This window comes from Bemisia tabaci, chromosome 2 (assembly GCF_918797505.1).
Source record: "Bemisia tabaci chromosome 2, PGI_BMITA_v3".
Taxonomy (NCBI): domain Eukaryota; kingdom Metazoa; phylum Arthropoda; class Insecta; order Hemiptera; family Aleyrodidae; genus Bemisia; species Bemisia tabaci.
Window position 1 is genome coordinate 20,935,394 of NC_092794.1, and position 26,009 is coordinate 20,961,402.

At 35.2% G+C, this 26,009-nt stretch overlaps 1 protein-coding gene across 4 annotated transcripts in view; it reads right to left on the minus strand.

The window, feature by feature from the left end:
• Positions 1-498: 498 nt before the first annotated feature.
• Positions 499-26,009, minus strand: part of Pfrx (6-phosphofructo-2-kinase/fructose-2,6-biphosphatase) — a 36,890-nt gene continuing 11,379 nt past the window's right edge. For 2 of the 4 annotated variants that reach the window (XM_019060754.2, XM_019060756.2), the window contains exons 3-10: positions 25,469-25,629; positions 24,201-24,335; positions 23,154-23,411; positions 20,888-21,106; positions 19,342-19,576; positions 17,460-17,587; positions 11,588-11,660; positions 499-6,113 (exon numbers count right to left, since the gene is read on the minus strand). In XM_019060754.2, coding sequence (XP_018916299.2) covers positions 5,995-6,113; positions 11,588-11,660; positions 17,460-17,587; positions 19,342-19,576; positions 20,888-21,106; positions 23,154-23,411; positions 24,201-24,335; positions 25,469-25,629 — 1,328 coding nt within the window. In that variant the 3' untranslated portion in view covers positions 499-5,994. Of the gene's footprint in view, positions 6,114-11,587; positions 11,661-12,000; positions 12,854-17,459; positions 17,588-19,341; positions 19,577-20,887; positions 21,107-23,153; positions 23,412-24,200; positions 24,336-25,468; positions 25,630-26,009 lie in introns of those variants that run through there. The other 2 variants (XM_019060755.2, XM_019060757.2) reach the window with 2 other exon arrangements.

Here is a 26,009-nt window from a genome sequence, read left to right on the forward strand (position 1 = left end):
TCACTTTCTGTAGAAGATAGTTCTAAAATTTGCCACCCAGTTCTGCGGGCCGATTCTTGAATCTTATAGACAAAGCTATAGACAAAGACGGCATAAGGAGTATAGAGCGATCCTATTGGTTGAAATGGGTGGTTCTTATAGAGCAAGGGGGTAAATGATGGACTAACTATCGGGTCTCTCGTGGGTTGCCGTTAGTTAGTCTATTACCTACGTCCTTGGTACATCGCAAATACCCGCTTCCACCAATAGGATCCCTCCATATCATTTTTGTCTTCTTTGTCCATTGCTTTGTCTATCAATTTCAATAATCAGCCCGCTGAAGCACTGTCAGCACTCCCCTAAATCTGGCTCTGGACTTAACTACCATTCTATATTATTGATAAAGCTTGGGGACATACTATACACTATTGCCAACTTTTATCATTTACATATTTGAAAACATTTTTTTTTTCTTCTTCTTCTTTTTCAAAGAGAGGGTAACAGATATTGCAATAAAAATTCAGAAACACAAGAGCAAGCCCTTCCAACACAGCGTGTTGATAAGTACTTGCAACTTTCTTTTTATTTTTTTTTCTTTTTGATAGAAATAACAAACAGGAAAGGAAACAGAACAAGAGATAGCTTCCAAATATTAAATTTTGAGACAGGAAACAACAAGAACCTATAAAAAATAAATACATTGAAGTTAGTAAAAAAATATTAAAGAGTACAGCAGAGTTTCACAGTCATTAGCTTACTTAGTTCCTGTCATCTGACATAAGGTAAAAATTTCTCTTAGGTAAATTGAAAAATGGAATAAACATGAACATTCTAATGACGTTTCTTACAAACATTCCACCTGGCGTCTAAATAAAGTCTAAACTTGAAAAATTTGAGCCAAGCCAACATAAAATAAAAAACCGGTAAAATCCGGTTTAGTCACAGTGCAGTTATGACTAAAATGTATATAAGTCAAATTTTCCTTTAATCCCACAACACTCCAATATGGAACAATGGAAAAAAAGAATGATGCAGACGAATTCACCATGGTCCTAATGTTAAGAGTAAGCTTGCCTAAGATCAAGAAATTTGTTTCAAATTTTCACCTAAAACACAAATGAATCAGCTCTTTAAAAAAGGGTGGAGGTTCAACTTTTAAAAAAAATATATTTTCAATTATTTTTTTTTTTTTTTGTGCATATTTGCCGCTCGTTTTACATGACAATCACCTTCTTGTACGTCTGTCACTTGCGTTCAAAGAAGTGGACTACCGCTGCTTTCATGAGTAAAATGGTAAGGATAGCCGGAGAGTTCAAAAATGCATAAAAATATTTTGAAAATTGTACTTCTACCCTTTTTAAAAATACTGATTCAAATAAATATGCATTTACAGCGTCCATCCATTTCCCGCGGCGGAGTTTTAACGATCCAGGCCCAATTTCAATCACTCAGCAGAACATTCTTGATGCACACTAGGAGAAGCCATTCAAAGAGAATTTTTCCTGATTCAGGACAATGCAGCTACTTTTATTTTTTCTTTGCATCAACCAATTAGATGACTAGCTCAAATATTCAAGCACTTGCACAGTAAATACAGAAGAGGAATCTCACTATGAGTTCATGACTGTTATATGAAATCCAAGCCTACGGAAAAATATATTAACAACTGGAGGAGAACTGCAATCTGTTGGTTTAAACTTAGGAGTATTTTAAGACTTCAAGAGGAAAATAATTCGGTAACTGCCAGTACAGGGCATAGAAGGAAGAAAGGTATCTTGATGAAAATGGGAAGAGAAACACACAAAACCTCAAAGCATGGCTTTAGGAGGGTTCTTTGGGAGCTAGAGCCTCAGGTGGGCAGTTATAGAAATGAGGAGGCGGATTTTGAAATTAATGGTTTCCCCTTCCTTTCAATCTCGTTACACTGCAAAGTAAAATCACGAACAACCGGAAAGCAGAGAAAGAGGAATTAAAGGTCATTAATTTCGAAATCTGGGGGCAGCAAAATTGTTAAATCAGGCCATGAAAATCTCTTCCAGCCGGTCTATCCGTCTCTTTCACTCAGTCACCAGCTTTGCTTCTACATTTTAGAAATAGCCTCGAAAGCACCAATAAAGTTCACTCATTTTTGGAATTTCCGACTAATACCACCACAAAGTGAAAGATGAAGGATGGCATGTCCACAGAGAATCTGGGCCACCCAAATCATATTACAATGACTAAAAGAAGAGCATTCAAACAGTGAGTACTAAAAATAAACTGGTTAAAAAGGAACCAAATAAGACAAATTTTCCTACTCAGTGACATCATGAGGAAGCAAGAACATCCTCTCATGGAGAAATAATGGTAAAAAAATAATCTGAGCCTTCTCACTTCCTGTTAGCCATAAAAAAGTTCCAAAAGTCCATGAAAACGAAGCTTGATAAAATAAGTTGAGCGTCAGCTGAAAAACTGATAGGCATGAAGAAGCAACAGAGCAAGCCGAACCGATCATCCGTTTGCAGGAACCCTTTCCTGCATTGAATTGGGTATCACAATGGATTTTTATTGTCGACCTTTGTTACATATTTGTTTTCTAAGGATGAGAAGTTTGCTAAGATGAATAAAATGTCTGAAAGCCTAGTAAATCAGAGGTAGTCTTGGGTATAAATTCAATATTCTTTATCTGTAGTGATTTAAACAAATAATAATAAATGTAAAAAACAACTTAAATCAGTGTGGTTAAAGGAAAAAGTGAATTACTATTATACAAATGTATCTAACGTTGATTCCTTTTCAGAGTCTTAAGATAAAAAATATTTTCAAACCTCATATGAACTCTTTACCAAGTACAGAAACTTAAAAAAAAAAATATCTTGTCCTCTACTTGATATGTGGTGATTTTTCACTCAAAAAATTATCAGGTTTTCAAAAATGAGGCATTCTTTGGATTGGTTTTTGGTCGCAAGTAGGAGGATCATGAATTAATTAAGAGTTAAACGTTTTAGAGGACGCTTTTGCATGCTAACAAATCTTTTGTTTTATTACAACTTTTTATTAGTGGCCTTATTCTGTAACTTTGATTAATAGACTCAATTTGTGCCTTTTCTTCGATGTACCTTTTTCTGTACCTTTCATCTCAAATTTGCTGTTCAAAAACGCCATGGTTAAACAATAGTCTACTCACAGGTCCATCACTGGAAAAATGATCTGGCAGGAAAATTTACAGACGTTACATTGAAAAGGACAGTGATAATCAAACAGCCATAGAACACAACTAATGGCAGCATCACAGACGGAATGGCTTTCAGTATTGTTTCGTCTGTAAACTGGGAGGTGTAACATTTCAGAGAGGACCATGTCATCTTGTTCCCATTTTGTGTAGGAAAAAAAAATGAATACATTAATGGTGAAACAGTTAACCACTGCCATGATTCAAAATTCCGGCTCAAGTTTGTTTTTTCAAAACAAATTAACTGTTATTGTGAAATTCACATGAAATCTGCAAAGCTCTTCAGAGGGGGAAAAATTTCTTTGGTAGAGTTGAGTGGCTCAAGAGATTTTTGGGCAAATTGAGATGATATTTTTTTCTTATTTTCCCCATTGTTATATGTGACAAGAAGTTTAAAGTGCTATAAATCGTGACACAAGGTGCTTAATCTTCTGAGCCAACCATTAATAACTATCTATTTAAAACACTAAAATGTATAATATTTCTACAAAATAAGCTCACTCTTGAAAAATTAAAAAATGTTTGGCCTGCAGCAGACATAGTGTGATCCAATCCCACAGGTTTCTCAGGATCAAAAAACAGTGGCTAAATTGAAACTGGAATAATTGCGATGTAAAACATTTGTTGATACTGAGGATATATTTTTTATGAATTCACAACAAATGAGTGGTTACCGTACCCTTGAGACTCCCTGTCCAATGAATGCAATCTGCCAATTTTGTTTTTTCTCCTTTTGCATCCTTAAAATCCAAACACTGAAGAAAGGTTATCGCAATGTTGGATAAAACTAAGCACAGTGGTCACATCTACAGTGCAGAGTTTCAAAATCGCATCTTCTATATTGATTTTTGGAGAGGAAAATAACGAACATTTTTGCTTAAAATTATATGGGAATGACATTTACACAGCAATTATAACACCAACTCACGACAGCAGAATTTTCAGTGGAAAACTGGATTTTTGGCTAAAATCAGAAAGTGCTAAACAGAAGCTTGGACCTAGGGAACGTCTTAATTTCAATGATTTTAAAAAGAAAGATGTACTCTTAGTACTACTTAAGGCAATTTTTTCACACTACACTTTCAAATTTTTAGAGAAATGTAGGATTGGACCACCTTAGCAGACAGACAATGATGAGTTAACATTATGTACTTAAAAATAGGAATGCAGGAATTAGACAACTGCCAGAGTAACATGATCTGGATTACAGCCTAATAGCACAAAATTTAATTTTCACTCTCCCCAAGTAGCAATTTTCAACGGAAGAATACATTTTTTTTTATACATCCGGAATATTTTGCAATTAAGTTGCGATTTTCAACGATTTTTTGGCGATAAAATTGCTGGGATCATCAACATCTGAGCAATTATCCTCGATCTTGTCGGAATTCTATCTCTACAAAATCGCGTTCGATAAAATCGAAATTTTATTTCAATTTATCACGATTTTTGGTTTGATAATATTGCAACAAATCGCAATCAATAAAATTCCTTTTTTATTGCAAATTTAAGCGATGAAATCGAAATTTTTATCTAATAATATTGTAATATAAATTGACGTCGATAAAATGGAGATACATTCTTCGATCAAATCGCAACTTATTGCGATCACTGCTACTTGGGCCACACAAACCGAATCTTTAAAATTATCCTGGTAGCTGCTTAAAAAAAAATAAAAGAGAAAAAAAAGGAGGAAAATTCAGTGATATTATGCAGTTTATACAGAATTTCCCAACTGCAAGAGCAATTTCTACAGGTCAAAATAACCATTGAAAGGTGTCCTAGTGTTGATGAAAGATTTTCAAAGGCTGCGCAAAAAATGAGTACTCAGGTGTGCATGTAATTGACCCAGGATGGAAAGATGGACCAAGTCACTAAGGATAGAGAACCCCTTGGAAGAGAGGCTACAGTGATGTTGAAGAGTATTCTCTGAGATCATCAAATTTTGGAGAACAAGAGGAGAATTTTTTATGCTATTGTGACAAGCATGTGGATATGAGCTTTGGTAGCTGAGGAAATGGAAACAGGATTTGTCAAGATAAACAAATATGGAACTCTGGAGGAGTTAGACAGGAAATTCTAAAGAGGATTGAGTCCATATTGATAGATTGCATTTGAAGTATTGACCAGACAGATAGTCTGGTTCTGATATGATCACTTTAATAGAATGATAGTAGGAAGGCTGCCGAAAAGATTTGTTAGATGGGGGTGTTGGTGATTTTGCTAGAATGCATTAAAATTAATTATAAAACTGAAAAACTCGTTACAGTGGGAAAAAGCTCATATGAGCCTATATTCCCCTCGTTTTACTGAATTTTAACGCATCTTCGCAAAACCATCACCACTGTCTAATCGACTTAGGCATCGAACCGTGATCTGTTCGTAGTAACCTTCAATGTGCAACCGTGATATAAATTATGTCATAAGACAATTATGCTTTAGGTTACTTAACTATTATATAGAATTCTAGATACTTAGATACTAGTGCTATATATGAATTCAATCACTTTATAAGTTTTTCAAAATATCGTTTATTGTTGGTCTGTATAATCGTTGTACTTTGGTTAAAAATCCATTACATAAATACATCCGATACCTACCTATTATTTTTCCCTTAACTTTTTTTTTCACACAGCTCTGCTACAAGGGTAATGTCAAAAAATATTTCGTTCCCAAAGTATTTAGAGTGAAATAATAACGAATCCAAAAATGATAGAGAGTAAGAAAAAAACTGATATTTAGGAATATAAAAAATTATGCAATATTGCAATGAAGACATTTTGTTTGGCACAAAGCAGCAATGATCAGGAGAGATTGTCTGATGAAAGAATGGTCTCTATTCGGTTCAGGGTCATCGACCAGCACTCTTTGCACTGGCTTCCCATTGTTCCTTCTTGAATTTGTCTTCCAAAAGACCTGGGATCTGCACATAAAAATATAAAAGACTGTAGTAACAGATATTCACTTGACAAAAACATTAAGCAAATTTTTAGAGGTACTTTTTCTTTTGACCCATTCCATGCTGAACTCACAACTTTTCCCCTTCACCTATAGTTAAACATAAATGTTACACCGTGGAGGTTTTTGCAAAAAGAAGTGATTGATTCCTCGTTGTCATAAATTAGCCTAACTTTAATAGAGAGGAATGGCTTTTTTTGATTGACACAACTGCTTATCACTTGTAAATCTAAGGATGCTCCCGACTATATCATTCGCAGGAGTGCATTCCTGATATGATGTCAAACTTCTCCAGATTTATTGGATGAGCACAACTCAGCGACTGCTGTGAAAAGGTTTTAAAGATTATCACGACCTCTGGATGCTGTGCGACACAAACTTCATCTGCAAAAACACATGCTTTCAAAATTACCAAACTACTCAACGCGTTCCTGAAATGATATCTGTCAAACCGTCTGTCAACCATAACGTAGTTAATTTGACTTACAACCTTTATTCTATACCAACAACTGTACCAGTGTTAGATTTACTCAAGTAATAAGAAAGTCTCAGGAAGTCTTAGAAGTAGTTGGCACCAAAAAAACAGGTCTAGATGGAGATAGAAGTAGGAACAGTCCTTACAGTTAACACAAGTCTTTCTGAGCTTCCCTCAGCCAACGCTTAAAGATATTGAAGCACTGCATGAAGGTGGTCCAAATAAACTTTCAAAACACTGACTCAAGCACCTTGGTGCAAAGCCTCCTTGAAAAGAGCATCAGTGTTGGTAGCGCTTATCCGGGAATTCTGGGTCAAAGTTGGAACAATCAGGCCAAAATGCCAGAGGCAATAAAATTTTCTACAATACTACGGCGAGAAGACCCAGGACTTGCATTACAGGGGCAGATTTAAAAGACTGGCAGTCTAGTAGCCTCTGGCCATGATACACGGCCATATGACACGAACAATAATATCCACCACATTACTGGATGGAGTGAATTATCAGGTATAAAGAGAGGGGCAGGAACTATGTTTTGCTGGGGTGCCATACAGCAACCCATCACAAGTCAGGAGGCACCAAGGACACAAGTGGTTCAGGCGAATCTCACCATCGTAAATGAAGGCACAGACAAATTTTGTTAGGGGCTAGCATATATCTTGAGAACCAAATTTGGTTAATCTCAAGTAGGTGTGCATCTAAAATTTACCCTATGAGAAGTTGATGAAACAGATGTCTCATAAGTAGTGATGTGCCTAGAATTAGCCAAAAAATTGATTGTTTAAAATAACTTTTATTTTTCAAAAACAACATTCAATAACTGTTATTGGCACATCCCTACTCATAGGTACCGTAAGTAACCCTGAGAGAACAAACAAGGTCACACATGAGGAGGACTAAACTGAGAAGTGGGCGACACTGGCAGAGACATATTTTGTATAATTTTTAACCGTTGGCACCACTAAAAATGGTTGGAATTCACCCAAATCTTGATAAAATCGTTTTGAGTAAGTGGCACCGATAGTCATCTAAGAACAGTGACATATTTCTAACTTATTCTTTCATAACGCACCCTGGTAAAAATGAAACATAATGATTTCAAAGGCACAGTGACATCTCACTGCTATATAAAACGAAGAGGGAATGACGAAATCATTATGACAAATTCCGAAATTCCGATGTCATGATATCATCATGCACACCGAGTTCGATAAAGAAGCTTGATGTCGCTATGACTTCTGGTCGCTGTTATGTTATTATGAATTCTGATCACTAAGCTGTCATTCAAGACTTCTGAAAAAAGTGATACCGCTGCAATGTCTATTGACTTATTGGTGAGTGGCTGCTCGACGACTGACAAGCAAAGACAAGGTCACTGTTGGTAGAAGTTTAGATAAGCCCAGGAATAACATGTTATTACTTGTTAAGTTACGGGACCATGCAGAACTTGGTAACTTCAAAATAGAAAACAAACGGAATATGAGGAAAAGAATTAAGGAAAAAGGGAGAGACTCACCAATTTGCTAAAATTTGTAGGTAATCCATTGGGTCAGAAGATTTTTACCTAAGAATAATGAATCCAGAGCATTCTTTTTGGAAACACTGATACTTAAGAGGGTAACACTTTAGAACACTAAAGGTGGTAGGGGGAAGTTGAGAATGTTCATAATGGGAGGATATACACATTTCGTGGGTGGTTTTAATGATACCTATCCAGATGAGAAATGTTTAACTCTTACATCTGAAAGTAGAACTTTACATTGAGATACCTCAGAAAAATATTCGCGGGAAAAATGAAAATGATTCACGAGACCGGTTTTTTTAAAGGGGGGGGGGGGGGGTATTTTTAGTGAAAAATGTTCCTGCACTGTATTTTGCTCCTAAAAATTAAAGTTGATATCATAGGTTCAATTGTATGCATACGATTGCTATGTATACATGTATTGATTGATTGCATACTAAGAGATCATAAGATTAATGATACAAATTTGAGATAAAACAATATGTACTTACATGTAGAAGAGAAAAAAAAAAACACTACGACTGCTTGGATGTAAATTAAATGAGTAAGACTCATGGTTTTCGATCAGTCATCCATTTATATTTGAAAAACTAAGGCACTAAGATCATACACTTTGAAAAGCGATTCTTGTACTTCGCACTTGCACTCATACCTAACATTTAAGATTCTTCAGCATCATTTGAAATTACGAAAATGGACAAGTTAACCGATCACATATCAATTTCGACTTGAATGGTGATGGTGAACAATGAGTCATCCATTCTTCTACTGTATATATATGAGTATTTGGCCTTGGTCTCATAGGAAAAGTGCGGATTTGTATGAACTCTATGCGTAAATCGATCAAAATTTAAATTTAGCCTCTTAAAATTATTAGTATTCGTTCAAAGAGCCAAAAGTAACAAGACTAAGCACCTAAGCTTTTACCTAAAAGCTAAAAATTGCACCATGAAAATTTAGAGGTGAGGGGAAAGGAGGAATGACACTAATTTAAAAAATTGAGATGAGTCATACAGAATAAATTAGGAAAAAGTACAGGGTAGAGTTAGACAAAAGCGAAGACACGCAAAGGATCAGGATTATTATTTTGTATCCATGTGTTTGTTAAAAGGCAGCATCCACTAATTCACAAGTAACTCGTACAAGTTAACTGAACTCACAAAATTATGGGCAAAATTTTCTGTTTCAAAATCTTTTAGCTTTTCAATAGAATAACCCTAGTAGCCAAAATACAGCATGACGTTTGAGTCCAGAGATGGAAAAAACACATATCTATGTACACACAAAATATGTATAAAACACGGTATTCACGCCATTCATATAAATGAGCTTGAGTGGATTTCACATTTTATTCTCTCAGCTATTTAATAAGAAGGCAGAGAGTCAGGAGAGGTATTTTCTCTGCACTGTAATGCATGCATCCTCTCCTCTTACTCAGTGAGGCGCCTACTTAGCTCTATCTTTGTGTTTCCCCTCCCCTCACTCCTGCAGATGATGATCCATCACCAAAAAATACTGCTAAGCAAACGTTACTAATGTAGCAGAAGACTGAGGGTGAAACAGATAAAGCCCTCAGTTAGACATAAGGCCTTTAAAATTGCGCTCTGTGAGGCATGTATGAACTGATGCTGTATGAACACTCGATCTTTTTTAAGTAAGAGTATTCTGCTATAAATAAGATAAGTTTTCAAATACGTAAAAATAATAAGAATTTAGATACCTATGAATTTACATTTGACAATTCTCTATCTTTCATTTAGCTGCTGAATTTTACAGACAATGATATTTCAGCGAGCCTAGATGAATCCTTAGATTCATCATAAAGGATCTAGGTTTATCCGTGCTGTCAGAGTCCAACATCTCTGAAATTAGGTGACCACTTAGGCTACTTTACATAAGGAAAGAAGCATCAAACTTTTGCATTATCGAGGTTTCACCGTTCAATGTAATTCTCTAAGTTGTATCTCTCAATCAGGCTAACGTCAACCATGGGCCTCACAAAAATACTTCCCTGGAGGGATGTTCACGTTTCGAGACTTTACTTTGACATGATACTTTCAATGTTTCAATGAGGTGCTAATTTGCTTCACTTAGAATTTGTGTACACATTAAAAACTTGTGATACATAATAAATACAAACTTTATACTAGCATCAGATTCATGTAGAAAAGAGTTGGGAGACATATGACACTTTTTTTTGGCAGCAATAAAGCTAACATAAAAATTTCTTTTCCTCCTCTCTTATTTTTTCATCTCTCTCCCTTCTTCGTTCTCAATCTTCTTTTTTCTCCTCTTCATGAAATGGGATAAATAGCGATGAACCGCGGTAGATCAGAACTAATCATGATGAATTTGGATTAAACAGGATAAATATAAATAAAACAATATTAATAAGAAAGGATAGAAACAGAGGATCAAATTGATGAAATATTGGAGTAAATAGGGATGAAACGATCGATAAATCAAAGAATAGAGAAAAATAAAAAAATAAAATCGAAGGATCACTACAAAAAAATGAGGATGATGAAAGATGCATTTGTCATTTTTAATGTGTTTGAAGTGTTTGAGGTGTTTGTTGCGTTTAGTGATATTTTCATGGTTAGAATCAATGGCCACCCAGGGCAACTCCATTTCCCTATATGACCGAAAGAAGCCACACTCTATTGATGTATGGTGCCCCGACAGACCTTCATATGCAAAAATAATTGGACTGACTTCATAAATCATGCAAGTCCAATAGAAGAAAATGACAAAACGCACAGCAAGATGCAGGGAATTACGAGAAACATCACAAATTTATCTCCTGATTGACTAAAACTTGTGATAGAAAAAGTTCCTTGATTGATTAAAACTTGTAATAGGAAAAGTTCCGTAATTCCCGAAAAAAGATTTGTCCTTCTTTTTGCCATAGCGACTAAAAACAATTTCATAACGAAATGCTTGTCATATTGCCAGAATAACTTTAGCCCATGATGGGTAGCCTTTATTCACAGTCTCTCAAAGCCAATCCGACACAGAAGAGGAATAAGATATTGGCGTTGACACATCATGTACGCGTCATGTGTGCGTCATGTGGAGATTATATTGATAATCTCCCCACTCTCCCCTAAAAATGTATGGTATATAAAATTGGTATTGAGTACCATATCTAGATATAAGTATTTAATCTTGTATGAGATGAATATTAAAAATGCATTAAATAATTCATCTACACGTCATACATTTCTAATGCTTGTATTGTGGCTACTAGGACACTGGGCCACTGGGAAGTACCAATCTACTACCCTAAACAGTGACAAGAAAAGAAAACTTGCAAAAGCCAATCTATGATAGAATAAACTCAATTCTTCCCAAACATCATCCAAGCTTTGGTTGAAATCAGAGGAAAACCACTAATGTGCTGCCTAAGGCAAAATCAATGCTTTAAATTTAAAAGAAATACCATCATCACACCATACAGAAGAAGAAAATTGGACCATTCGACAATATCTTGAATGTAAAACTTTAGCATCTCCCTAAAACAAATATCGAAGCTGCTTTTAAATTTCAATTTTGGGAAAATCATACTGTCATGTCCTGATTTTAAGTGAAAAATATTTTTCACTTGATTTTCTCACTTGAATTTATCACACTCTGAAGCCAAGGGCTACAAAAGCACTTTAAAGAAAACTTTTGGGGAAAATTTAGGAGGGAATTGAAAGTAAGGTTCAATATTACAAGTGATTAAGTTTGATTCAATCATAATTTCAATTATGCTCCTGAGTATCGTTCTTAAAAATGAACGTTTCACTGTGTATGAAATAAATGCGCTACTGGTGCTTTTTGGAGTTTTTGGAGGAAAGAATGACTGAAATCGATGGTGGAAAAAAAAACATATATTTCAATTTGAAACATTACCCATTCTCTCACTAATTCTATTTTAACAAAGAAAAACTGCTATTTAACCTCCATTATGAGGGGTGGCTTAAGGAAGCACACAGCTTAAAATATCACAAGAGCAAAGATTTTAAAAATCACCTCACTTTAAGTTAAGTCTTGGGGTTGACCATTAAGTTTAGAGTTCACGAAATTGAAAATAAAACAGCACCACATTATTGACTAAATGAAAAAATAACTTGTTGAATTTTTGTGCCTGCACTAAGTAAAAAGTAACTAATAGTGACAGAAATGGTAGATCTTGCTCCAATCTATGCTAACGCTTCAGTGCTTTTGGACAGATCATATTATTTTGAAGATATATTATACAGCTTTTTCAACTCTACAGAAACAAGACTCATTGGAAATCTATTAAAAAAATCTAGCTATCAAAATCATAAAGGCAGTGAAGAGATTCTGGGTTTTTTTACTTGAAGAAAATAAATGCTTCCGTCTAAATTTGTTCATTGATGAAATTAAGTAGCAGATATGCACCCAATAGGGGAGGAATAAGTACATAAAATAGGTAAAACTAAGAAAAGAAAAAATAAATAAATTCTCAGAAGGAAAAATAGGGGATATGTCATGTCTTTTGCGTTTCAAAAATAATTAAAAACAACTATAGGCACTCTCTTGCAATCATATTTCATCCATTAATATAATGCAGCCGTTTCAAAAGTCTGAGTCCATCCGTCTGCAATATTTGAGATACTAAGTAACCCAAAAGCACATATATACTTAAATTTCAGTTTTCACAGGCTGTAATCATTGCTGTATTGTTTTCCTCCTCCTCCTACACAAAGAAAAAAGTAAAATTCAAAGCTCAAGAATCAAACGTAATAAAAAAAAAATACTGAAACAGAGATCAAGTTTTCACAACACAGCAAGATACATTTCTATGACGTGAAAAGTATACATGACACTCAGGTGAAGGTCCAAAATTATCTAATTTTTTTAATAACAAAAAATAATAATGATTGAGCTGCCACTATGTCTGCTAAATCATACCAACAGTTAACAGGAATGTCAATGTAAAATATGAAGATATGTGCTATGATGATATTTGGGATTAGAGGATGGATACTCCGATCATTACTGTTTGAATATATTGTCGATACTATATCTACCGATGCATACATATTAAGGACGGAAATATTGGCTTCAAATTCAGCAACGGGCGCTTCTAATGATGTAATCAATAGCGGCCTCTGATGACATAATCAACGAGCCCTCCTGGTAACATCATCAACAGGTGCCTTGGTGGACCTCCTGATGATGTAATAAATAAGGACTTTAATTTAAATGACATCGTCATTGGGGTTAGAGCCCTAGAGGAAGAGCTCCTCTGCCTGTGAAGCAGAGCCTTAAAAGGGTAGAGAGAACGTCCCCTTCAGCTAATGGAACAGAACCCTAAAGGTTGAAGCAAGAGCACCCCAGCCAGTAGGGCGTAGCCCTTAAAAGAGCCCTCCTCTCAGCCAGTGCACAGTGCGCAAAATACTCAAGCAGATTTCAAAAAATTCTTGGCCCTTGGAACGAACATTCGTGACTAATGAGTTTCCCTCAAAACTAGGTTAGAGTGACGTGTTTTATACTTCAAAACTATTAACAACCAATGAACACACATCCTTGTCAGATTTAACAGTCAAAGGTATAAAAATATTGTGACCAGTAACTGAGGTTGGACTAACAAAGTTTGGCCTAGATATTCAGCATCTCAGTTTTAGCAAATAACTTTACAGTCAATGAACTTTTTTATTCATCTGGAATTTTGTGTGCTACTTCCTTCCCGATCATTGTTAATCTGAAAGTTACTTGTCATTCAAGGATTTAGAACACTGCTCCAAAAGTCTGAGAAAATTTTAGTAAGTTCTGTAGAAGACAAAGGTGGGGCCTCACATTACTTGTGTATCACAGGGGAAATTTCGAGAGAATCCTAAAAAGTTCCAGAAAAGAATAGTTCATTACGGTGCCAACAGTGGATCTTTTCACTCTTAGCCTACTTACAAATTACTTTCAAGGCTTATCGTAAAAATCTCTTACGAAATGCTTAATCTTAAGTACTCATGTACAAAAACAAAAAACAAAAAAAAACCCTAATACATCGAGTAATAAAAAGATTGAGTTAAGGCTTGGATTGAATCTAGTACATCATATAGAATGCCAATAACTAGTCTATCATACTGTCAAACAGACAATTTTGGGGGCAGAACTAGTCTCTTGAAATACTTTTGTAAATTCATCTTCTCACACAGTAACTCCTTCTCTATCTTGACTCAGCATACGACTCATAATTTGTATTATGGAATTATTATTCAAAATACCCGTGGATATCCTTTTACATATCCTCAATTTTCTTGAGAAGTTGCAAGTAGAAATGACTCGATCTTGGCACATTGATCCTGCCTAGTATTCTTAACACTTCATAACATTTTTAGTGCAAAAATCGGTGACTATTGAAAATTATAGCCATTCAAAGTTAGAATCCAAAGTAGTTTCAGTGGGTCTCTTGAAAAAATTGCCACTCATTTGGGAATCAAAAGTAATGATAACCAATTGATCATTTACTTTTCAAACATACTATCCTAGCACCTTAAAATCAATTACATATGTATTAAATTTACCTTGCAATATAACAGGGTACACTGAAAGTATTACTTCACCCATGGTGAGTCAAACCGTTGTGTTCAACTTGAACGCATGTACTTTCGACTTATTTTTAAAGTAAAAAAATGGCAAAATTAAGGGTTCTTTTTATTGATTTTTTTCTTTTTTCTGACATTTGTCAAAATTACACAAAAAAGAAGAAAAAGTCAAGAACTCGAGAATCAATTAAAACATTTTCTTCCATGTTAACAATATTGACTTACTTCCATAATTTTGGACCTCCACTCTTATTGTGCGGTACAGCAAGATATTTTCAGACACTGTACTCCAATTTTGATTGACTTACAGGCATCGCACAATGGAAGTCCAGAAAGACCCATTAAATAAAATTAAAAAATTCTTGAATATTTATTGCATTTCGTCAAAGATTGTAATTCATAATTTATTTTATTCCCCTTTACCGCGCAAAGCTTTCAAAATCGCAAGCTTTCTGCAGTTACCTGAGGATGAGCTGAAAGGTTTGGAAAAGCTATCATCGTCGAATTAATACTAATTTTCCTACAGATTCAGCCGAAAAAGAGAGGAAAAAAGAAAATATTTCTTCTTCTACTAATGGCATAGACTTACTTTCCAGAAAGTTTGAGAGCCACTCCTTTATTTTACAGTGCCTGAAAATGTTCGAAGGGGAGAGAAACGGCAAAATTAGAGTATTTTGGACGTTTCTGACTTGACACATCAAACACCAAACACGTCAGACGCCTTGAATACAATGAATGAATTAATCTCATTTATCTATACATAAACTTTACTATATAAGTCCTCCTTAATCTGAATTTTACTCCAATTAATACGAATTCATTCAGAATTATCTTAATTCAACTTCATCCATCAAGATTCATCCTAATTTAATTAGGATCATTCCAATACACTGGCCACAAGATGGTACTGCAAAATTGTGTTCCAACATTTTTAGAAAAATTATAAAGGACCGCACACACTCCTCATGGGAATGTGTACCAAGATCAATTTTTTTTTTATTGCATTTGACTCTTCTATGGGTGCTGATCAAAAGTCATCATTGCGCCAACTTTCACACTGTTTTCGCACGATCCGCCGAGGACTTTTCAATAATTACTTGAACAAATGAGGCCAACAGGGCGATTTAACAAGAGAAACCCAGGCCAATAAGTAACGAAGAGAGTGAGCGAGAGAAAGAATCTGATTTGAACAGTGAAACGAAAAAGCGTGCGGAATCCGAGATAAGAATGCCAGGTTTCCCTCGTTTTCAGCAAAAGCTGAAAGACAGATATCACTGTGCTGGCCTCACTTATTCAAATAATTATTGAAATTTCCAAGGCAAATTGTGCGAAAACAGTGTCTCATAGAAAGTTGGTGCAATAATGGCTTTTGATCAGCATCCATAGACAAGATATATGCAATAAAAAAATTGGAAATCGATCAAGATGCACATTCCCATAAGATTGTGCGGGGTCCTTTCTGAATCCAAAACTGGTCATGAGACAGAAACTTTTTGAGTCCAGAATTGATACCAAAAAAGTCAAAAATTGTAATCGAAAGTGATAAAATAATCAAAAGCAATAGATGAGAATTACTATTATCCATTGCTGCTACCTGTCATTGTTACCTCGCACAGTGAAAGTTCAAGGGAAGAAAAAGACTTGATTTTACATCAACAAAGAAAAAAAAACCTATTGATGAGCAAGACAGTAGTGCTAAGTGCTTGAAAAAAGCCATTTTTTGCACTTGACTGAAAGACCCTCATTCTTCCTAGGGGTGAGAATTCGTCTAAAGTCAAAAGCTTCTACATTAAACTCCTTGAGAAAATCCCTCCTACTCATTCTGTACTTGCAAACTTGTGTAAAGTACACTTTACGGATCAAAGAATCAGAGAATCAACATTCTATTAAAGAATTATAGCCTTAGCTGCACTTGATGAACCAAGCTTACTAATGTTAAAGAACCAGAGGAAATTGGTGCGAGGAGTGGAATATGATAAACTTCACAGCTATAGCTTAAAATTTGAGTCTTCTTTTGAAACAAACACATTTTCAAAAGATGAAGAATTAAATGTAGGCAGAGACCAAAGCATTAACATGTTAGCCCTTTCCTGACAGAAATTATTCAACTATGTACTTACCCAGGATGGTCAAAGGCTTTGGTGATGGGATAAAGACAACATTTTTAAACCAGATTTACAGTTACAACTATATCTCTCTTACTGAAAAAGCTGAGGGTTGATTAAGAATTGAAGAACCGTTGGTCTGCAGTCAACTGGATAACAATCTGATAACAATTCTTCTGATGCTAAGCTGAGCTCACTGTTGAGAGGGATCTACTGAAAAGACCCAAACCGAAATAGATCTCTCAGCGTAGTATTCCGATGCATCTACCTGAGGTGAACATTTTCTCCGCTTTGCCTAGCACTGATATTCATTAGAGTTCATATTTTGACTCCAATGCTAATTTTTGGAATTTTTTGGTCTCAATTGCCCCGCAAAATAATACACTATACTACCATCTTGTTGAACACCTACTTCATCACTATTTTGTGTTGTTATCAAACTACTTATGAAAAGGTTGTTTCATGTATGTTACTTTTTGGTTTAAACCAGCACGGTGGACAGGCTGATACGATGATAAGATGCCACAAGGTACTCTTGACCTATTAAAATAATAATATCAGAAAACAGAAAAATAGAGATTGAGCAAGCTACGATGAAGGAAGGATATAAATTAATGAAAGGAACAAAATGCCGCAAAAAAGAGAAACTTACCTTGGGCTTTGGTCGATGAGTATCAACTGCATCAACTGCGAATTTGACAAGCTCCATTTTACATCCATACGCAACAGGTGTTAATTTAATGATGGTATGAAGGGGTACACTGAGGTAAGGTAGCTCATCTGAAACAAATAAAAGGAAACTCAGCATACGATCCTCATTCAGCAGAGGGGAACCAGCGCGATTGCAATGTTGTAAAAGAATAATATGAAGCTTTTGTCTTTTGGTAAAAAAATTGATGATACTGAAGCAAAACGATCTTATAAATTTTATTAGTATTCGTATTTGTAGTACTTTTTTAAGGCAAAGAAGAAATTGCACGATTTTGAAAATACTGTACTTGCGTTGGTTTCTTTCTGCTAAATGCGATCCGTTTTATCAAACTGCTAGGTAGGTCTTAGAATCAGAAGTAGCGATTAATGAAAATGATCGATTCAAAGGATAATTCTGAAATAATTATCAAAGTTGTTCCAACACTACAAAAATTAATGGGGTGGCTCACTCTACTCATATTTATATCCCGATTGTGTTCTGGACTACAAATTTGGTTTTTGTATCATGGAACTTCCTTCCTGCTATTTAACTATAAACGTGGCTGAATTTTGAGGAGAGTGCATTTTTGCTATGGGTACAGGTTAAACATCATTATTGCTGCCTTATTTTGTGAAATTTCTTCACTTTCACTAGCTAGCCTAATGGAGCCAGGGCAAAGGTTTCTTGATGACATTTAGGGAACTACATGAGACTGTGCGTAGAAGGAAAGGGGCCAGACTTGATCATCATTTTAACAGTACTTTGATCACCCACTGCCGGAGGCATGATGCATATGAAATGCATATGGTTTGTTTCAGCTGCAATACTTGAATTTGGTCATGCATGTAATATTTGAATTCAGTTCTACATGCAATAAGATTCTTAGAATGTTAATTTTTAGGTGAGGTGTTTTGGACAATTTTACGAATAAAACCTCCTTGCTGTTGACACTACAAACTCATTACTTTATATGACTACGAAGAGTGTTCAAATTAGCAGAGATATGCATTTTAGAAACTTTAACCCTTAGATGACGAACCAGGTTTACTAGGCCTGGTAACTTCTTCTTTTTCGCACCACGGCAGCTGTAATTGTCCGAGAAGTCTGTCCTTCATGAATAGCTCTACAAAAACTCTTAAAAACATAATTCTTGAAAAAAAAAAAATTGAAATTTTTTTTTAGGCACAGCAATTATTTTTCCATGTCCACCCCTAGAATGACTAACCCTATATTGAGAAAATATGGTTATTTGATAGCTGCGATGTTTTTTTCTCTGTTTTTGAGGAATTTTATGATTTTCATGCTTCATCTTCTATAAACAAGGTCCCAAATTCTGTATCTGCTTGATTAAATGTTAAAAAACAGGCATGGCACCTATGTATAAAAAAATTTACTCTGAGTCCAAGCTATGTCCTCCCTCCTGACAACAGTAGGGCAGTGCTGAGATTACTTTTAGTAATTCTAGTGTGATTATACCTAAAGGTGAATACATCTATATTTATTATGTTTCTTCATGTTGTTGAATATTGTTGAAAAAATAGTGATTTCAACATGATATTGAAAATCATAGAAATCAATAAATGATTGAGGTGGTGAAAATAACCTTTTTTTCTTATCTCTAAATCTTCCTAAATAATACGTTAAAATTTAGTCCTAAAAATTTTATTTGAAGGTTAAAATCTGCATCCGCTCCATATTATTTGACATTCAATACTATGAAAAGTGCGATTTTAAGAGCATTTATAAATAACCGAGGACACTGGGCAACATGATTTTGAGGCAATATATTCCACGTTTAAGACTCATTAAATAGTTAAAATAAATCCCTCTAACAAGAACTTACCAGCTGATTTGTCAAGGAAGTATGCAAGAAGACACCGAATGACTGCTTGATGACTAACAACTAATACATTTCCTTGGCGCTCTAGTTCCATTATCACAGGCTCTAACCTTGCTACGAGATCTTCGTAGGATTCTCCACGAGGGTAGCGATAGGTAAATTTCGCTTGGTCTCTGGCAGCAAAATCCTCTGGGTATTTTTCTGCTATTTCTTCATACGTCATTTCTTCACAGATACCCTTGAAAAAAAAAAACGAGACACCCAAATGTTGATGAATATTTGAATTAAATTTTTTTTCCCTTGTACCGGAATTTTCACTTCACCAAATATAGGTCAAAGAAATTACTCAAACCTAGCCAGAAAAAAAACTTTGGTAGCTTTTCATACCATTTTACACTCTTTAGTGCAGCTTTACTGCTCTGGAGTATAAGTTGCTACTCAACAGTTAGTGTTTGTTCACTCAGAAACGTTCATAGATGAGAATACTCGTCAGTGCCATACCAGGACATACAGTAGTGCATAAAGGAGGTAGCTTGCACAGTTACTAGCCAATTGCTTGGACCGTTTCTGTCTGATTACCCGATAGATATCACCATGAATATTGCTCTTAAGATCATTCGAGAGTATTGCCATTCTGGTTGCTTGTGCTGCTAGATGCAGCAGGCAAAAAAAATGCATGTACCCAAATTGATGTAGCAGTTTGTGTCCTCATGATTTTTGTTGCCAATGCTACCTGATGAGTGACTTGCACAAATTTTGCTAATTTTATTAAGACCAGCACTCTTAAATGAAGAGAGGTATTTAGTCCCCACCGTGAGGTTAACTTTGACATAACGAACTTACGCACCACGTACTGATCTCTTAAAAGCTACCTTCAAAAGTTAATGAAATTTAAACTGCAAAACTGTTAACTGAAGATTAAAATTTGTTGGCGGGATCAGTCCATGAAATTTTGCGCTGCAAAGGCTTGCAGAAAAATATTTTTCTTATTTCTCTGGGATAATCAAAAGGCGCATCCTGTTGAAATGCATAACGATCTTTGCAAAAGGATTGTATGTGCTTAAAATAACACTTTTAAAAACATCACCTGTAATGAAAGTTGGTCATATGGCTACAATCCAGAGGCAAATCAACTATTATCTTGATGGATTGACCGTGACGATTCACAGCCCAAATGGGCGTATTGAGTGGGAAAGCAATACGAAAAACATAATTAACATGTTCGATAATATTTTTGGGCGAGTTTATGAGAAATATGTTCCTCTTGGTGTCACAGGAAATGCATATTTTCATTAGAATTTGATGCAAAGGTTGCGAGAAGATGTTCAGCAAAAACGTCCCGACTCATGAAGCGATGGCAATTTTCTGCAAATATCTGATCACACCTCTATATGACAGCCCCTCAGGGACTTTATAAGGTTATTAGAGCTAGAGAACACTTCTTATTGATAAAAATGATTGTGCAAAACTTAAAAAGCACGTTAATTTTTGCCGATAACGTATTTCCTTTTCCAGGCTATCGTTCTAAAATAAAAACATGAAAACTTACTGCATCTATTTCATTTAGTGCTTTCCATCTTTCTTGAGGGGCAGCAACACTAGCGACTGTTTGTATTGTTCGTTGTAACCAGGATGTCCATACTCTTAGGCCGGAAATATTTTGCTGCTGAATGTACTGAGCCAGAGAATTTGCATACTGTTTACCTCGCCACGATAATTCTGAGTCTCCTCCAATTCTACCTTCCATATTCTGGACACTTTCGCCATGCTAAAAAAATTCTTAGTATTAATTGTAGCTTTAGCATGGTGACTGAATCAATCCTATACCGCAGGCAGGAAAGGTGGGAGCTGGGATGATAAAAACACTACAGGGTGTCTACACGATTTTCAAAATGAAATTCCCTGACAATTCCAGGTTTTCCATGACAAAAAATAACAAAATTCCCTGACTTTTTGGGTTTAGCCATACGATGAACTAGTTAGAAAATATTAAAAAAAAACTATCCTTAGGAATGACCCCGTAAAGTCATATTCTGAATTACCATGGCGTTGGGAGGAGTTGAGTAATACTTTTGAAAGGAACGAGATCCTAAATACTCAAAATAAAGCTAATTCCAAAATGGTATACTCAAACTAAAATTCACCTTCAAAATTTAATTTTTAAGCTCTACTACGCTCTCTTTGTGACATATTGCCCCGTATACTTTTGAAAATTCAAACTATAGTTCACCCTGGTGGTTCCATAAATATTGGCATATTACTTAGTGCCCTGAAAATACAAGTTTCTTTTTCTTAAAATATAAAACAAGAGTTGTAAATGTGCCTAACTCAGGTAGATTTTGCTATAATCAAGAGGAAATACGAGTCTCTTCTCGATTTTAGATAAATTTGCTTGATTCGGGATTTTTTTTTTTTTTTTTAGGTCAATTAATTCAATGGATTCCAGAACCTATTGTTGGTATTGAATTTGTCTTATACTCAACAAGCGTTGGCTTGTTAGAATATAATCCACCAATAATATTTCTACAAGGTGGATGCACCAGTTGTGAACATGTTGATTTAAGAACCAGAAAAATTTCATGCAAAATGCGGTTGACATTAAATATTTCTTTACTCAGTTAAAGAAAAACTAAAATTCTAGCACTTTCATTAAATTTCCTAACTTATTGAAAAAATTGATTAACCATCTGCTCAAAACTGGGGCACTTAGTTTCCTATCATTATTTACTGTAATTTTCTGCTGTTAGCAAGTTAACTTCATTCAAGTCTATTTAGTCTATCTTGCCATTTGGCATGAATTAAGTAGATAAATTAAATAGGGCAGATCGATTCGATCTTTAAAGTTAGGGAACACACATTAGTGAACCTAGCGGCCGTGTTGCAAACTGGTTGAACAGAGCAGTTTACATTATCAGCCACGCAAGCGAGCTACTCGGCCAATTCGGCAGTGACGAGCAAAAATAGCCGCGAAATGTTCGAATTGCGAAAATTCCCTGACTTTCACCGGTTTTCGATCGAATTCCCTGACTTTTCCCGGTTTTCCAGACAGTGATCAAATTCCCTGATTTTTCCCGGTTTTCCAGACCTGCAGACACCCTGCACTATGTTAGGCCTACAGTTTTTGTTACTTTCTTTCTTGTCATCTTGATTTACATTTTTAGATGACACTGGGTTCACTTGTCTGGTAAATAATTGGCAGTGTCATATGAATGTATTTGACTAGACTTGTACGCTCACCTACCAAAACATCGGTGCGGAAAGCACTTAGGAGCAAAAATTAGTATTTGCCTGAGGTCAGTCTTTGCATGCCTGAAAATTTCCTTACTCCACATAGAGGTCTACTAGTTCTGGCCACAAATTCAAACAACGGGTTAGTTGAGTGTTTTTTTTTTTTTTTTTTTTCATTTATCGATTTATAGTGTCATTCAAAAGTATTACTTTATAAATCACTGAACTTATATCACTGTTTTTTCCAAACTATTTTAGATAACGGCAAAAGGAAGAAAAGTTCAGTCAAAAGAGCCAAAAATTAGGGTTGCTAAAAATAGGGTTTGAACTACGCGCTTGTTGCTTTTGAATTTTGGCGTCAGGATCAATTTGGTGGTAGAATACGTAGTGAAAAAGTACGCGGCAGCGTTGCTGTGTGTTGTTCATCAGAAGGTGCAGGCTAAGCCATGCAATTATAAGACTCTTTTTCACTTGTGCATGTCAGCATTTCTGTTCAAAAAACTTTAACCATATGCTTACCAAGATAACTCCAAATAAAATTTTAAATAAATTAAACATAAAAATGTAAGAAATAATTTGAAACTTACTCGACTTAAGTATATAGTTCTTGGGACAATATGAATGTTCATTAAATAGTAGACTATTCGGGCTTGAATGTGCCCTTCATGTTTATGAACGACTACTTTTTCCCCTGTGTTATATATTTTCATAAAACTTAAGTCAGACTCCAGAGCTTCATCTAATGCTTCATATTTTTCTTGATAATGCTCGATCCTCTGCAGAAAATCTTGGAGCGCTGCTTCTGTATTCATTTCTTTATAATCAGGACTATTTACTTTGACTTCCTGTGGACAAAAAACAAAAATCCAATTATGAGCTTTAAATGAGGGACCAAAACAAAAAATTCTACTCGATAGTACACTGATAAATATGAATGTGTCCTTCAATACTCTAACATTTTGGTGATGAAATTACATTTCTTCAGTTGTTTATTATATGGCAAACCTCAAACTGGGTTTTTTTCGCAAAAAGTCTAAGTTTTGCTTTTAAAGTTTTAGTCCCTTCAGCGTTTCCACATACATACAGGGTATGCAAAAACTGCAGGTTCTTATCTGTCATCGTTTCAAAATGGCGGCCAGTGAAAAGGCAATACTGTAGAAAATTGATATCTCTGTTTTTAACCGATGGTTTAGGATAAAAATCGATAATTATGGGTATCTTGGTACAAAAAACAAAAACAAATATGACGTCAGAACTCAAAAATAATAGACTATTATCAAGAATGCTGATATCAAAAACCCGCTTACATCGTTATTGGCACGCAATCTTGTTGCATCACTCCAGTGAAGGTTAGGACCACTTAAATCGAAAACCACTTACATTGTGACGAATGTTTAGTCCCAAAACGATTTTGATTGAATTTGCCTCCAAAACTATTTATAAGACTTACACAAATTCCGCTACTACAGTATTTGAATACTTTTTGTTTCATCTTTCATTTCAGTACAGGGTGTGTACTGGTGCCTTCTCATTCCCTTCCGTCATCCTGTGTTTGATACATGTACGAAATGACTAAAACGATCGAGACAAATGCTACTTGGAATATGTACTATTAAATTATTTATACTTCTTACCATAATGTTTTGTTCAACAATTTTTGGATCATCACAGACAGACTCCACAAAAAACAGTTTGAAACCCATTTTTTCTACAACAATATCATGAATCATCCTCCTACGTTCCATAGTTGAGTTTGTTGCATCAAATACCTGAAAAAAGAGAAGTTACTAGATTTAAACTTCCTTAACTAGATAAAATTAAAAAAGAAAATACAAGGTCATCTAAAAAGTAAGTTTCCCTCTTTCATATCCTCCAGATCAAAAGTTTGAAATACTGAATCAATAAATCAGGCATTTTATAGTTTTGAGACAAGGTAGAGATTTTGGAAATTAGGTAACAGGCTTTGAAATAAAGAACATCTCCACCTTGTGAGCAGCTGGCCGATCGTGTTAAATTGCAAGCAACAATGGGAAAGCCCCAAAGACTGGTTTTGAAAATAGGAAATGCGGCTCATTTTACTCATTTTAGTATATAAGAGGCATGATTTTCTCTCTCTCTCTCTGCTAGCAAAGTTACAACACCATTCCGTCTTAAAAATGTTCCTTTCTTACACCCTTTCATCTTTTTGTCATGAATTTAGTTCAGGGCCTTATCCTCCAACCCTTCATTTAAATAAATCTAATAATAATTTAATCCACCCTGTAAAAGAGTTGTGGGTGCTGAAGTGAGGGCAGCCCTGTCATCTGTTTAGTTAGATGATTCTCCCTTTTGATTGATCCTGTCAATTCCTTGTACAGACACTCCAGGTCGGGGGAGTGAATCAATCTCATCCGAAAAATATACTAAGCACAATGAGAGCATGCACATCCATGGAATAAGATTCATTGAATAAGTTTCTAACCGTAGAGCAGCTAAAATGCGGGTACTTACTTCGTAAATGTGACAATATACCTATTGATTTTACTGACTCTCATAAATTATCTCTTCCCTACCTTCCAGATAATCATGAGCCCCCTTCCTCTTCAATCATTACTTGCATGTATTTTCTTGTGGGAAAATTTCCCCTGGTTGCTCCAATGCTGCACACGTACATTACTGCTGGCTAAAGAAAGTTTACGAGTGTCGATTTTCTCAAGACTCTTGGCTTGTACACTTCTTTGTTATTCCTGTTAAATTTGAACGGCAAAGATTTTCTGGATTCAATAGAGTAGTCTTTCTATTTTCTCACAATTTGGTGCTCAGCATGCACCAAACTAAATTCTCTTCATTAAAGTAAAGCCAAAAGATTAATTTTTGAGGCCAAATTGGGTTTGGAATGACGTACTAACAAGAAAGAACTTACAGCTACTTCACCGCCTCTATCCAGCCATGAGCAGACATCATGAAGAGCATCAATGGCACATTGTGTTCGGATTGCCATCGCTTCTCTATTGTCCTGTCTGAAGAACTCATGGCTTTTGTAAGCGGTTGTTGCATGTCGTCTATATTCTCCTAAATTAAACACTGAAAAAGAAAAATCAAATAATAATGCTAATGACATTCGACATAAAATGGAAAATAAATTCGACACAAATAAACATTCAATATCTAAAAATTAAAGATGCAGCGGTAAAAAACATGTTTATTGGTTTAATATTGACAAAAGATTCTAATGCAAGCATCAACTTTGGCAACAGCTTCGCGGGACTCTCACCCGCGCCCTTAGGACCACATTGCAAGGTGCAAAATCAAGGAGAATATATGTCTCATTCATCATTTTATCAAAGGGCTTAATTTTGAGGAAAATTGTTCAGAAATTATTTTGTTCAGGAGGATATCTGACATCAGAAACCAAATTTTTTTTTCCACCTATCACCGTCTAACCCTGAAAAATTCCTATTTAA